Genomic DNA, 14,004 nt, shown 5'->3' on the forward strand with positions numbered 1-14,004 from the left:
CCGTGATGACTGCCAAGATGGCCGCCCGCATTCTGCCTTTCAACTCATCTCGAGACGATTTATTTGATGATGGTTTTAGAAGAATTGGATATAATGAAACTAGAGGATCGACGCCGGACATTTGTTGTCGAAGTACATCTAGAAAGAACAGAAAAACACTGTCACTTCCGGGAGACGACATTACGTCATGGCCGCCCGCTGTCCAATCGGAACGCTTTACAGACCCCGGCGTTGGAGAGGATTTAAATCCTTCAATTTCCCATGTGAACACGACGCTCATGAGAATAAACCAATTCTGAACTCAAAACACCTTGTAACCACACTCATTACATCCTATTATGGATGAATTGGGCTTTATTCGGATTTCTAGAGGAGTAAAATGTCCCATGTAGACACGGATTGATTCCTGCAGAACACCGAGTCCTGTAGGTCTCACTGAAAAACTGCACTGAATCACTGAGGATTAAAGATGATTTTAATTGTTCTCTGTTCAAGCATCAAAGTGTTTAACAGTTTTAAAAAAAAAGACATTCAAACTGAATTCTGAAGTTTCATATTAACAAGTCAGTTTTCCAAACTGATCTTTATTGATCATCTTAAACGTTCTGCGCTGCGGCTTCAGCTGGGATCAGCTCGCCCACGGGTCTTTCCCCGTCTTCTCCTGGAGAACACAACAGCAACAACTTTAGTTTCTGCTTTTCTTAAAACGTACTGGCAGCAGTGACGGTGACGCCGGTTTCCATGGTGACCTGGTAGCGGCGGTAGTGCTCCGGCGTGCGGCAGTGCTCCTGTTTGGCCTCGTCCTCGTCGGCGTAGATCAGCTGGCAGAGGTTGCAGAAGTATCCAACGACCGGACGCACAAACTCAGTACCTGAACACACACACACAGGAGGAATGAGCAGAACACACACACACACATCTCACGGTTGGTGTCATCTCCCTTGACCCCGCCCCCTTGTGCAAGTTCATTCTTACCAATGGGTTTGGAGGGTTTCTGAGCTGCATTCGAGTCCTGAAACACATCACAGATCAATAATCAATCTCCTGCTCCAGTTTTCATCCATCTCCATCACGGACATTAAATTATCAACCAATCAGATTAAAAAAAAAAAAAAAAGGTCAAAGGTCAAAGCAGTTAAGTTGATTAAAGTCACAAAATGTGCTCACAAGTGGGAAAAAAAAAACAGTCTTCAGAAGGAAACTGAAAAACAGATGAATTTGAAACAAGCTCAACTAGAATGTGACACTTAGTGTGAAAAACCATTGAAGTCATTCACTTCTAAACACGTTTCCTCTCTTTTCCATCAACCAGCCTCATGAAGGAAATGAATCGGGTCATCCGTACCTCTTCACCTTCTGCTTGAGCCGACTTTAATTCTGCGTCCTTTAAACCGTCTGGCAGCTCTTGATCCAAGGTTTTTTCTTCATTTTCTTTACAATCATCTTTCTTTTCAGCTTCAGCAGGATTTTCTGCTGATGTCAGTTCAGTTTGAGACTCAGACTCCTCTTTCCCGCTCTGGGACCCCAGACCTCCTCCTCCTTTCATCTCTGCTTCAGGAGTGCCGTTTATTTGTGGCACCTCCTCTTCAGGAATCTTTGTCTCCTCTTGAAGAATCTCAGTTCGTTGTCGTGTCTCCTCTTGAGGACTCTCGGTTCTCTGTTGTGTCTCCTCTTGAGGACTCTCGGTTCGTGTCTCTTGAGGACTCTCGGTTCTTCGTTGTGTCTCCTGTTGAGGACTCTTGGTGCTTCGTTGTGTCTCCTCTTGAGGACTCTTGGTTCTCGGATGTGTCTCCTCTTGAGGACTCTCGGGTCTTCGTTGTGTCTCCTCTTGAGGACTCTCGGTTCGTGTCTCTTGAGGACTCTCGGTTCTTCGTTGTGTCTCCTGTTGAGGACTCTTGGTGCTTCGTTGTGTCTCCTCTTGAGGACTCTTGGTTCTCGGATGTGTCTCCTCTTGAGGACTCTCGGTTCTTCGTTCTGTCTCCTCTTGAGGACTCTCGGTTCTCGGATGTGTCTCCTCTTGAGGACTCTCGGGTCTTCGTTGTGTCTCCTCTTGAGGACTCTGGGTTTGCGTCTCCTCTGGGGTTTCTTTGAGGTCTGTCTTCTCTCTGGAAGCAGGTTCTTCCTCCAAAGCGTTCCTGGCCTCCTGTTCTGGACTCTTCCTCCCTGCCGGTTCCCTCCTGGACTCCCTGTCCGGGGTCTTGGACGTCTTCCTCCTCCTCGTCCTCCTGCTGCTCCTCCTCTCGCTGTTCTCCTCTGGTTCCACAGTCCATCTGAAAACATACCAAGTCATGAAAACACATTGAAATCACGTTGTTTTCAATCTATTTGCACCAAATTCATCTGAAGAAATCTTATTTTCGGACCCGTTGGTCAGTCTCTTATATTTGTGGGAGACGAGGACTTTGAGTCTGGACTTGTTGAGAAAGGTGGGTCTGGAGCTGAGCTCTCTGGCAGCTTTACTGGCCTCTGAAGGAGTCGACATCTCCACGAAACCCTGAAACACACAAACGGCAGGTCGCCCGAATGGGTCACAGTCGTCACACTGAGGCGAGATTCCTCCGCCCATGTTCCACTGTGAACCGACCTCTCGCCGTCTGCGGATCAGCAGGTAACGCACCGCCGTCCCAAACCCTCGCACCACGCCCAGGAAGTCTGCATCAGAGTAGAACCTCAGCGGCAGGTCGCTGATGTAGACGACTCTGCTGGAGGCCGGCGGAGACTGAAACGCACAGAGCAACAGATACACAACGGGCACAAGCAAAACGACGACAAGGTGGGAGAACCGAGGCGTCGGAGTGACGGACTCACCTCCTGGCCCGCCGGAGCTTCTTCACCTGCAACACAGAGGAGGGTCAAAGCGAGGCAAAGCCAGAGCAGCACGACTCCTCCACACCTGCTGCTCCCCACCTGACTCGGCGCAGTCGTCCTCCCCCAGCTCGTCCAGAGTGATGCAGTTCTCCAGATCCACCGGGAAGGCCTCCTCCTCTTCCTTCTCCTCATCCTCCTGCACACAGACACAGCACATCAGCAGGCTGACGGGCCAGAGGGGAGACTCACAGGATCCAGTCGTCCCATCAGGATCTGAATCACCATCACATCCCAGCAGAAAGTTTGAAAAGCAAACGCCGGGCCTTCCTTCCGGATCACGCTTTTAATTAAAGTTATTCGTTCAAATTTCTTTTATTGTAATCAAAGCTTGAATGTGTTCTTCATATATTCTGTTCTTTTAAACTCATTCACTTTCTGTTGCAATGCATGCTTTGTCCTGCAGGTGGCACTAGTATGGAATGAAATCCCTATCAAAATTCAAGAGCATTTTAAATTGATTTGAGGGCAGCATTGATCGATTTCATTCTCGGATTTCAAGATATTGTCTCTCAGAACTCTGCTCTCGCGCTCAAATTTGCTCTGCGCGTGCTCAAACTGTGTCCTCGCGCTCGCTTACGATGCTCTCGCGCTCAAATTTGCTCTGCGTGCGCTCAAACTGTGTCCTCGCGCTCGGTTACGACGCTGCTCGCGCAGATTTTCTGCGCTCACACTCAAACTCCTCCTCTTGCTCTCACGGAACTTGTGCTCACGGATCTCTGCTCTGCTCTCGGATTTTTCGTGTATCAACGCTGTCAACCAATAGAAAGCCGGCTCGCTCTGACCAATCAGATTGTCCCTGTTTGTATACGGGTGCGTTCGCTGTTTCTGGGGAGCGTCGCATACGGGCGGACACCCTTTCAACAGGTTTTATTCACTTCCTCCCTCCGGGGCTGTAATAAATGTGATTTCTTTTAATTTTTTTACCACTGTTGGAATAAATATCATGCAATACATACAACAGCGTCCAAGCTTCTCATTACAATGACTGTATTGTATAATAATAGCCGCATCGAACACTGCTCTTTGAGGTGTGCTGGTGGAGAAAACAATGTCACCATCCTCAAGGGACAAGGTACCTTTTGTCAGTTTGATTTTCTGTTAAATTGACATAATCACATTCCAATAAACGGGCCAAATTCAACTCGTTTTCCCGTCCTGACAGACAAAATGGATTTTCCACTCATTTCCCATTTGACAGGTGGGCGGGGCTTACGCCGCTCTCAAAGTAAAGCTGTTCTTAACACAGCGGCAAATGTCTGACTGCTGCTCCAGCCTGCTGTCAGGACTGTAAATAACTCATAAAAGTTGTATTAGTGTTACACGAAGAAGCTCACTCTGTGCTTTGCTGCTCTTTGGTTCTCATTGTTAGACGCTAAACTGCATTTTTTCGACTCCCGACTAAATGAAAGTAGAAACACAGTGGAGTTATCCAGATTGTTGTTATATTATTTTCATGTTTTTACCTTGTAAGTATCGTAAAACCACGACACATGCAGGCTCCAATACACATGCCAAACGGTACTTCTGACAGAGACGCATTATAATTTATTTCCACATATGACATGAACACTGAAACTGGAGCCATTACAGTCAGAATGGTCTCATTGTTGTTGTTGTACAGCATGGGTTTATTTATTGTTTGCATGTTTTTAATTACGTAAACATTCAACAAATCAATAAATTCTCTGTTTTCTCTCACTCCTTTGGCGTATTAGTTGCGTGCGAAAGGAGTTTAACTCCTTCTCTACAATCTCATTGTACACTGTGTAAATTCGGAGTGATGAGGAGCGCACCCGTATACAAACAGGGATAATCTGATTGGTCAGAGCGAGCCGGCTTTCTATTGGTTGACAGCGTTGATACACGAAAAATCCGAGAACAGAGCAGAGATCTGTGAGCACAAGTTCCGTGAGAGCAAGAGGAGGAGTTTGAGTGCGAGCGCAGGAAATCTGCGCGAGCAGCGTCGTAACCGAGCGCGAGGACACAGTTTGAGCGCACGCAGAGCAAATTTGAGCGCGAGAGCATCGTAAGCGAGCGCGAGAACACAGTTTGAGCACGCGCAGAGCAAATTTGAGCGCGAGAGCAGAGTTCTGAGAGACAATATCATGAAATCCGAAAATGAAATCAATAAATGCTGCTCTCAAATCAATTTAAAATGCTCTTGAATTCTGATAGGGATTTCATTCCATACACTAGCACCACGACAGTAGAGATGCGCGGATTGCGGTTGCACCCGCGGATCGGGCGGAAGACGTGTCGAAAAATTAAGATTTTAATTACATTCGGGCAGGTTGCGGTTGAAGCACTCAAATAAAAAAAAAAGCAACTTCAATACACCATAAACTATTCTGCAGATGCCGGGCGGGTTTGGTTTTGAAAACTGATAAAAAATCGCTGATATGGGCGGATAGCGGGCGGATGGAGATTTTAAGAAGCGGTTGCGGATGGAAAAATGAGCCATCCACGCATCTGTACACCACAGCAGTGCTTCTAGACAGGCCTGATCATGAGGCCAGGTGTGCAGGACGGAGGAAAACACTTTTCAGCCACTGGGAAGGCAAGCGTGGCTGAAGGGCCTGCTGGAAGGAGCAGTATGCACTGGAAATCCACGAAGCGTCCATCGACGGAGCCGTCTGGACATTACCTCCACGCACCGGAGCGAGTCGGCAGAACCGATTTGGACGCAGATTCACACCGATTCTTCTCATCAGGTATGAGTCGCGCTACACAGTTCATGTCTATCTGTGACTCTGTTCGCATATTTGTGAGCGTAAATCCAAGCTTGGTGACAGAGAGCAGCACTGGTTGCAAGTACAGCAGCTCTGAAGGAAAAACATCAGCTGGAGGAACAACTGAGGGGAAGAAGAGAACAGCTTGAGCTGGAAGCTGTAATAGCTTCCTATTGGACCTGGAGCCTGGAAATGGATCCAAAGTTCACATCCAAAGATCTCAACCTCACGGCAAAGGACGATGAACCATCCAGACTAGATTCTCATCCGAAAGGAATAAGAGAACCACTCTCAATTAAACCAAACCATGTCAGAGGAAACGGTTCCACCACAACAATAAGACAGAAGAAAAGAAATTGTTTTCGTGAAAGGCGCTTGACCTGCGAAAGGTGAGGCAAAGGTAATCCCACTGCGCTTCACGTTGAGGAGGCAAGAGCTAATGCAGAGTCAAAGCAGTCCGAGGAACCATCAGGCAGTGGTAAAGTACTTTCTGGAGAAGCTTGAGGTTGTAGAGGGATCAGAAAGCATGACGGTGTCCTGTCAATGCTGCCTGCCGCACCAGGCGCTGGATCGACCGCTGCTGCAGCGAATAGGATCACTGTTGGCCAGCTGAGTGAACCGCCAAACAATCAAAATCTGCAAGACTTCCACAAGAGTGGCAGCACAGAGAACCTTACCAAGACCAGAGGTTTGGTTCCTAGAGGTGAGAAACGAAATCTGCCCAGCGGGAGGAGGCACTGACACTGAAGTTCTCTGTGTGGACGGCTCAGAGAACAAAGGCAAGAAGAAAAGAAAAGCCAGGAAAGTGACGGAAACGTCACCAGGAAGCTCAAGGAAGATGAAGACTTGCAGAGCCAGGTGAGCTCCTGAAACCAAACTCTGCCCAATAAAGGCAGTCTCAAAGGGAGTAAAGGTTTTTTTTTTTTTTAAATAAAGTAAAATAGTCCTGCAGTAGAGTTACAGCTCATTCAGAGGGTACTTACCTCCTCCAGCTGACTCTCTGACGCCTCCTGCGGTTCTACTTTCTCCTCCTCTGCCTCAGTTTCCTCCTGAGCGTCAGGCTCTTCTCCCTCCTTCTTCTTCGTCTCGTCTGTCAAATCGTCAACCGTTCTTTAATGATGTTTTCACCACTCTCAAACTTTCAAGAGGAGCTTTTCTCCCTACCGTGCTCAGGAGACTGACTTTTCTCAGCCGGACTATTTGGTTCCTCAGCCTCCTCCTTCTCCTCCTCCTCTTCCTCCTCCTCCTCTTCGGCGTCTTCATCCTCCACCTCCCCCCCGATCACCTCCATGCCCTCGATGTCGCTGTCGTCAACAGACATCCTGCACACGGACCCACACACAAACACATCCAGAGCTGCTGCCGTAGGAGGCGTCTGAACTCAAACTCTCAGAGACACGACCAGCTTACCCTTCATCATCCTCCTCCTCCTCCTCCTCCTCTTCCTTCAACACGCTGTCGGCGGGTTCAGGCTTGGATTCTCCAACGGGGGCTGGTTCATCTTCAGAGGAAGGTTCAGAGTCAGGGACGAGGTTTAGATCACATATCTCTCTACGCTGAGAACCTGACGACAGCGCGACGGGAGAGAGTCTCAAACCCAGAGGTGTCCGGTCCTGGTCCTGGTCCTGGTCCTGGTCCTGGTCCTGCATGTTTCAGTTCTCTCCCAGGCACAACAAAACCTGACAGCAATGAGGACGTCTTTTTGGGGGTTTTTTTTGTTTGTTTGTTTTACAAGCTTGATGGAGACATCTGAGACATGCAGGACAGAGACCATCCAGGACCGGGACTGGACACCTTTGTTCGACCCACTTCAGAGGTCTTGGTACGGATCGACTTGTTAATCATTACAGTTAACGGCGGATCTCGTTTCTCCTCTACTCCTTTTTCTTACCAGTTTTTTTTCTTTGCACAGAGGCTGCTTTGGATCCGGACTTGGTCTCTGTCTTGGATGAGCTGATGGTTTTATCCTTGGACCTGGATTTAGACCTTGATCTGGTCCTGGACCTGGTCCTTCTCTCTCTGTTGAACCTGTCTCTGGACCTGGACCTGGTCCTTCTCTCTCTGTTGAACCTGTCTCTGGACCTGGACCGGGTTCTGTTTTGTTTATATCTTTGGGGTTCCTCTCTGGACCTGGACCTGCTTCTGGTCCTTTTCTCTCTGTTGAACCTGTCTGTGGATCTGGACCTGGTCCTTCTCTCTCTGGACTTGGACCGTGTTCTGGTCCTTCTGTCTCTGGACCTGGATCTGGTCCTGCTCCTCGCCCTCTTGGTGGGTCTGGGCGGTGGTGGTTCTTCGTATTTCTTGGCTGATGAGACCCGCCTGGGGGACACAGTCGGTGTTACTGACGCCTGATGCATCGTGGGACCGGTCTCTGATGGGCTGGTACTCACGCCAGGCTCCTGTATTCCACGGAGAAGGACACTTTGATGGAGGCGTCGCTGATCCTCAGCACGTTGGACGAATAGTAATCCACCAGCTTCTGAGCCTCACTGAGGGTCGTCATCTCCACGAACGCCTGAAACAAGAAACGATTGCAGCTTCTTCACAGGTGGATCAGATTCTCTGAGGTCTCGCTGCAGTTCAGGTCTCTGATGTCTCTGCTTCATCAAGCCTTGGTCTCAACATAAAGATTTTTTTTTCTTTCTGGGAAATCGTCATGAAGAACTGAGGTGGTCTAATATCCTGGGTTTAAGAACAAAGAGATATCTGCTCTTTATCTACTTATAATTTTATAAACGGGCCGTCGTCCTATATTCAGACCAATACATCCCTTAACATCCATGAAGTTCTCCTCACTCGTTAATCAGACTAAGAACATTTTTCCCTTTGCGGCGCATTCGTCACCTGGTGTGTTTGAGTCTGGACTCACCTTGGAGGGCAGGAACAGCGTGTAGAGCGGCACGCCGAAGCGTTTCACGATGCTGATCAGGTCCGAGCGTCCGTCCGCTCCTGCAGGCACCGGAGTGAAACTCACCACCTGAGCACTCTGAGGAGACACCGCGACGTGTGTGTTAAACCGAAGAGGTCCACCAGACCGGACCGTCAGACCAGGTCCAATGAGATTCAAGAATTCAAGAATGATCAGACCGTTCTGACAAAGTGAGGCCAACTCATGTTTCAGTGGCGTTATTTACAGTGCTGTAGCAAAGCCAGATATTTGTTTTTTAATGACTTCATTGATCCTGCAGTTTCATTTGACTCAACACGGCGAACATGAGAAGGACCAGATACATTATTGTCAACTCACTTTTCACAACGTGGAAGCGTTGTGCCACATGTTCACCTAATAACATGCAGATCTAGAGGATTCCAGCATGCTGTTTGTTTTCCCATCACAGTTTTTATATTTACTAATCTACTGGTTCTGGAACTGCTCTCCAGTGAGTCTTTCACTCCTGTTTGCACAGGTTATTTTGGTGAGAACAGCGACGCCTGCAGAGTTTTGTTCTACCGGCAGTTGAGATGATTTTAGGTTCTGCACTGACTCATTAAAGTCCGATATCTACATATCTGATTATTTCCTTTCCGTTCTTCCAAACGGTAAGCGTCCGTCCTACCTGGAGGAAGTTGAACGTGCTGGAGATGCTGAACTCGATCTGCGATCCGTTCACAGTTGGGGGATAGTTGACGTGAAACTTGACCAGGTCTTTGGCCTGATCGTCGGATCCCAGCTCCACAAACGCCTGGAAGGGAAACATTAACGTGAACGAGCGGGTCTCACCAGAAACAGGAGGGGAGAAACATGTGACGGAGCTCCCAGACTCACTAAGGAAGGAAACATGAGGATCTTCACAATCTTCCCGAACGGTTCGATCAGTTTCCGCAGATACGCCTCATCCACAGACTGAGGAGGAAACTTCACACACACCACCTTCCCTTTATCAGGCATCTGATGAGAACGTGCCAGAGAGTCAGTTCAGTTTTGGGGAGTGAAGCTGAGCTGGAATGTGTCAGACTTCAGAGTTTCTACCTTCTTCTGGGAAGCGTTGTTGGACTGAGCCGCAGCTGAACAGAGAAAAGTGAAAGTTAGAGAACAATGGAGGAGCTGCGAGCCACACTGATGCTCTTCACAGAGGACTTACCTCGACTCTGCTTGGCTGTGTGTGCGGCGGGGGCGGGGTTTCTTTTCTTCTTCTGGCTCTGTGATTGGTCATCATCCCTGAAAGAGACGACATCAAATCTGGTTTTCATCAGTGAAAGCAGCTATTCAATTTTAAACTTGGTCGACAAAGATTGTCTATGAATTAAGATGCATTTATGTGGTCAAAGTGAAGTTAAAATGTGTGAACGAGGAGCTGACGTCTCTGACCTGTTGCCCGTCGGAATCCGACAGTCCCACTTTGGAAACCTGCGACAAACACGCAGCATGGTGAGAACAACAGGAACAAAACCAGTAAACAACAACAACAACAACATGAGTGAGGAAGAGGAGTACTCACTCCTGCAGCAGCTTGAGCTGTCCGTCTGCATGCTGCGTGCTGTTGATGTGCTGAATCCAAACCTGCAACCCAGAACAGCACAGCAGTGAATCTTCTACTGCGGCTGCCATCACCCCTCGGCTGAAGCAGGCCCCGCCCCCGCGGCGCCCAACCTGAGCTGGAAGTGTTGAGGCGAACTTACCTTCTCCGACAGGACAGTGATATCACACAGAGAGCACGCGTACGGGAATAACAATGGGAGCGTCCCGTGGAAGTCCTGAGCTTGTTTCATGGAGGGGATGGTGGTGGTGGAGGAGGAGGAGGAGGAGGAAGAGGAGGAGGAGAAGGAGGGCTGGCTGATCCTGCTGGAAGAGTCCCCGGTATTCTGGCGATGCCTGCCATGTTTGTTAATAGGTTGTGGAAGAAGATGAGGAGGATAATGGGCAGGTGCCTGAAGAACAGCTGGTCCGGAATCAGAGATATGAGACGAACCGGGTCTTTGTGCTCCTGCGCTGAAAGATGGGACTGGATCAGTCTTACCATAGTTAGGGGGGCCTGATCTAATGTCCGTGTCCACCATGTATCCTGATGAGGACAATGAAGATGATGGAGGGTCTGTCCTGACAGAGCTGCTGGTCCTGGGAGGCCCCCAGTACTCCTGGCCCTTCTCAGATGGGAGGCGGGTGGAAGAGATGAGCGGGTACTGAACCGGCTGGCTGCGGAGCTGCTCCCAGTCTACAGCCGGCTGGCTGGTAGAGCTGGAATGGAAGGAGGCGGTGGAGGAGGAGGAGGCGGCGGCGGAGGGGGAGGGGCAAGGTTTGACCACCCCTTTCTTCCCCTTCATCTGTTGGAGGATGTGTGGGAGCGACTCGACAGTCAGAGCGTCTTCGGGCAGCTCGGCGAGTCGAGCCAGATCCTCAGGCTCCAGGCCGCAGCTGCTCAGGAGGTTCAGGACGTTGTCCTGCGGCACGACCGAGCTCCTGGACGAGGAAGAGGATGTCGGGGACGAGTATGATGGGCAGTACGAGTCCTGAAGCGGTATATAAGCGCTCCCTGAGGGTTGGCGGGAATCTTTGGGGTCACTGGTTCCACGATGGGGCCTCGTGTCAGTTTGAGATGGCGGGAATCTGTACGGGTAGTTGTGAGACATGACGGCGAGCTGTGGAGAGACAGCGAGCTGTGTTCCCTGCAGACAGAAGCGTCAGGGAAGAAGACAGAGGTGAGACGTGGCGTGTGAGATGAGGACAGGTCATCCTGAACGCCAAACACAAACTGGGAACAAAGCACGGCTTGTGTGGAACATCTGTGTTTGTAGACCTGTGAAGCTGCAATGAAAACTTCTGGAACATTACAATCAATGAGCAGACATGTAATTTATAATCCTCCTTCCCCCAGAACATTATTCACATGTAGGATCAGTTCTAACGTTGTATTAACATTTCTCTGCAATCCCAGAGTATTTCTTTAAAATAACACAAATACATTTAACTTAAACATAATAAATTAATCTCAAAAGAGCCTTTCTGTTGCAGTACGGTGATTATTTTTAGTATTCAAGTATCATGGAGTACAAATTTGCAGGTTTTCTTTCAGCATTTCCAGTCAACTGTCAGTTGTTTATGTACAGAACTTTGGTTCAGCTGTAGCCGTTTTTAAACTGCTATATAAATAAAGTTGACAGTCATTTTTTTGGTAATCTCACTCATACAGATTGTGTGATTTTAGCAGTTTAATAATTACTTCCTACAGGGAATGCATATTTGGGATGTTGTGATATATTTGACAAACAGTCTATTTTGAATTTGATCCCATCTTTCAAATCACTAATTGTGTGACGAGACACAAAACAGGTGAAGAAGAAACTTGTCGGGACTAGTGAGGTAAATACCAAAAAATAAGTAACCTGATAGAGAATCGAAGTATTTCAAGATTGGCGTCTTCATTGCTGTGTGAAGGACAGGACATGACCCAAGAACAATTTCTTCATAAAAAAATACTGAAGATGGATGTGTGCGAATGGATATGAAGAACTCAAAGGACAAGGAAAGGAAAAGATTGGATATCCGTATTGGATGGGAGTTATCTTCAGGCCATATTTGTGGGGTGGAAACTCATCCACTAATAAACATTCAAGGAAGAAGCCAGAAGGCTCTCTCTCTCTCAGATCGACCTTTGTTAAGATGGACAGCGTTTAAGATGAAGATCCAAAATGTGAAGAGGTAGACTCTTTTGTACTCAAGAAGCAAAGAACCTGCAACAAACGAGCAGTTTCTACAGTGAAAGTACTTGGATTTGGTCCATCTACGAAATCCATGAGCAAATTATGACCTGAAAACAGGCAAAAGGAGTATCTGACGTGCCAAACATGACATTTTAAATCTCTTGAGTTTCCAAACAGCGTCAAAGGAAATGCTGCTGTCCTATATGGAGTTCTGGGGATCAAATTCATAATGAGCACATGTTTATCAAATCCATGAAGGAAGAATTCCCTCCAACCTCTCAAATGTTCTCTTAGCACACCGTATATTGAGATGGAGTCATATTTTCCACAATGACATAACTTTACTACGCCCACCTATAAAACAGAATTTGTGAGACTTGAACGAATACTCCATGTTTAAGACTACGAAGCTATCAGGATCCAGGGCACTGTGAGGCTTATTATACTGTTATTAGCGTCGACAAAATGTAATCTAAAGGCAACATACTTCACTCCCGTTTTTACATCCCTGCCCAGTTTTCATGGATTCGCCTTTGTAACACTGTTATATGATTAAAAGCAAGAAATATCATCTGTCTGCAACGTTAGCCTGGTCAGCTAACAATTGGCTGACAGTTCATACAGAACAAAAAGTATTTTCTCACCTCAAATTGACCGTTTCTGGTAAAACAAGCAGGTTCATGAAACGGGAAGTAAAGACCGTAGCATCAAACTGCTGTTGGTGATGCTGAAAAAAATAATGTCACAATAAATCCGACCTCGACTTGGCGAAGTGGCTGGGTTCAGTGCTGCTGCTTCGGCTTCTTCTTCTTCTTCTGCCGTGAGGTTTTACGGCAGCTTGAATCCCATTGGTTGCATTACCGCCACCTACTGGTCATTATACCTCTATCTTATAATATTCTTATATTTTCTCCATCAGTGCCGTTTCTTCTTCTTTAAGAATATGTTTTCCTTTATTTTGTTTTTCTTTTTGTTATTTGAGACCTTTTTTTATTTAAAATGATGACATGGTCAGCTGAAATAAATTGAACTGAATTTAAAACACACCGAACAGAACAAGTCACTGTTATATTTCTCTACATTCATGGTGAAATCATGGGAAACTTTTAATGAATAGAGAACATGCTGATGTAAAAACGGCACCAAAGATGACCTTATTTAATGACAATTGAAATTATTATTATTATTATTATTATTATTATTATTATTATTATTATTATTATTATTATTATTATTATTATTATCATTATTATCATTAATTAATTAATTCATTTATTTATTTTTGTTTTTTTAATGAGGGCTGTTCTGGCTTAGTTGACAGAGTAATCATCTCTCATTCAAAAGGTTGCTAGATAAATTCTCCATCCAGCCTCTCCACGGGCTGAAGTGTCCTTGAGCAAGACACCCAAACTGCTCTCCATGGATGGATTGAGCGCCTCATGTGACAGCTACCTCCACTGGATAGTGTGAATTGGATTAACAAACACTTTCAAGTGAAATCCTTTTACCATTTATCATCAACTTTCAGGATCATTACATATTGAACATGTAAAAAAAAAAAAATGGAAACAATAGACCAACACTGGTCAGCATGATTATGCTCAGTTAAAGATATTATTTTCTGAAATGACATTTAAATTTATTTCGGAAATTGAATGGGAGTTGTTTCAGAGATGGGAGTGTTACAACTGCATGTACAGCATATCACACCGCCAGGTGGCGCTGTGGGCTTGTTAATTTGGAGGATGAAGGTTGATTTGATCCGTCA

The 14,004-nt window shown here is 46.8% G+C and overlaps 1 protein-coding gene across 4 annotated transcripts; it reads right to left on the reverse strand.

Moving 5' to 3' along the window:
- Positions 1-463: 463 nt before the first annotated feature.
- matr3l1.1 (matrin 3-like 1.1) lies at positions 464-13,037 on the reverse strand. 4 transcript variants are annotated; one of them, XM_030106477.1, is made up of 23 exons: positions 12,881-13,037; positions 10,218-11,201; positions 10,037-10,098; positions 9,907-9,945; positions 9,680-9,756; positions 9,568-9,602; positions 9,364-9,486; positions 9,155-9,280; positions 8,467-8,583; positions 7,988-8,112; positions 7,489-7,916; positions 7,008-7,098; positions 6,762-6,919; positions 6,581-6,687; positions 2,908-3,004; positions 2,809-2,834; positions 2,585-2,719; positions 2,364-2,494; positions 1,933-2,270; positions 1,346-1,809; positions 976-1,012; positions 750-871; positions 464-661 (listed from the first exon to the last, which is right to left on the reverse strand). In XM_030106477.1, exons 2-23 carry the CDS (start codon positions 11,163-11,165, stop codon positions 629-631), a joined length of 3,819 nt encoding a protein of 1,272 aa, XP_029962337.1. In that variant the 5' UTR covers positions 11,166-11,201; positions 12,881-13,037; the 3' UTR covers positions 464-628. The 4 variants fall into 4 exon arrangements, with proteins under 4 accessions (XP_029962337.1, XP_029962329.1, XP_029962312.1 ...); XM_030106469.1 differs by having other exon boundaries at positions 1,346-2,270; positions 6,780-6,919; XM_030106452.1 differs by having other exon boundaries at positions 1,346-2,270.
- Between the last annotated feature and the right edge of the window lie 967 nt (positions 13,038-14,004).

This window comes from Salarias fasciatus, chromosome 2 (assembly GCF_902148845.1).
Source record: "Salarias fasciatus chromosome 2, fSalaFa1.1, whole genome shotgun sequence".
In the NCBI taxonomy this organism is placed as follows: Eukaryota; Metazoa; Chordata; class Actinopteri; order Blenniiformes; family Blenniidae; genus Salarias; species Salarias fasciatus.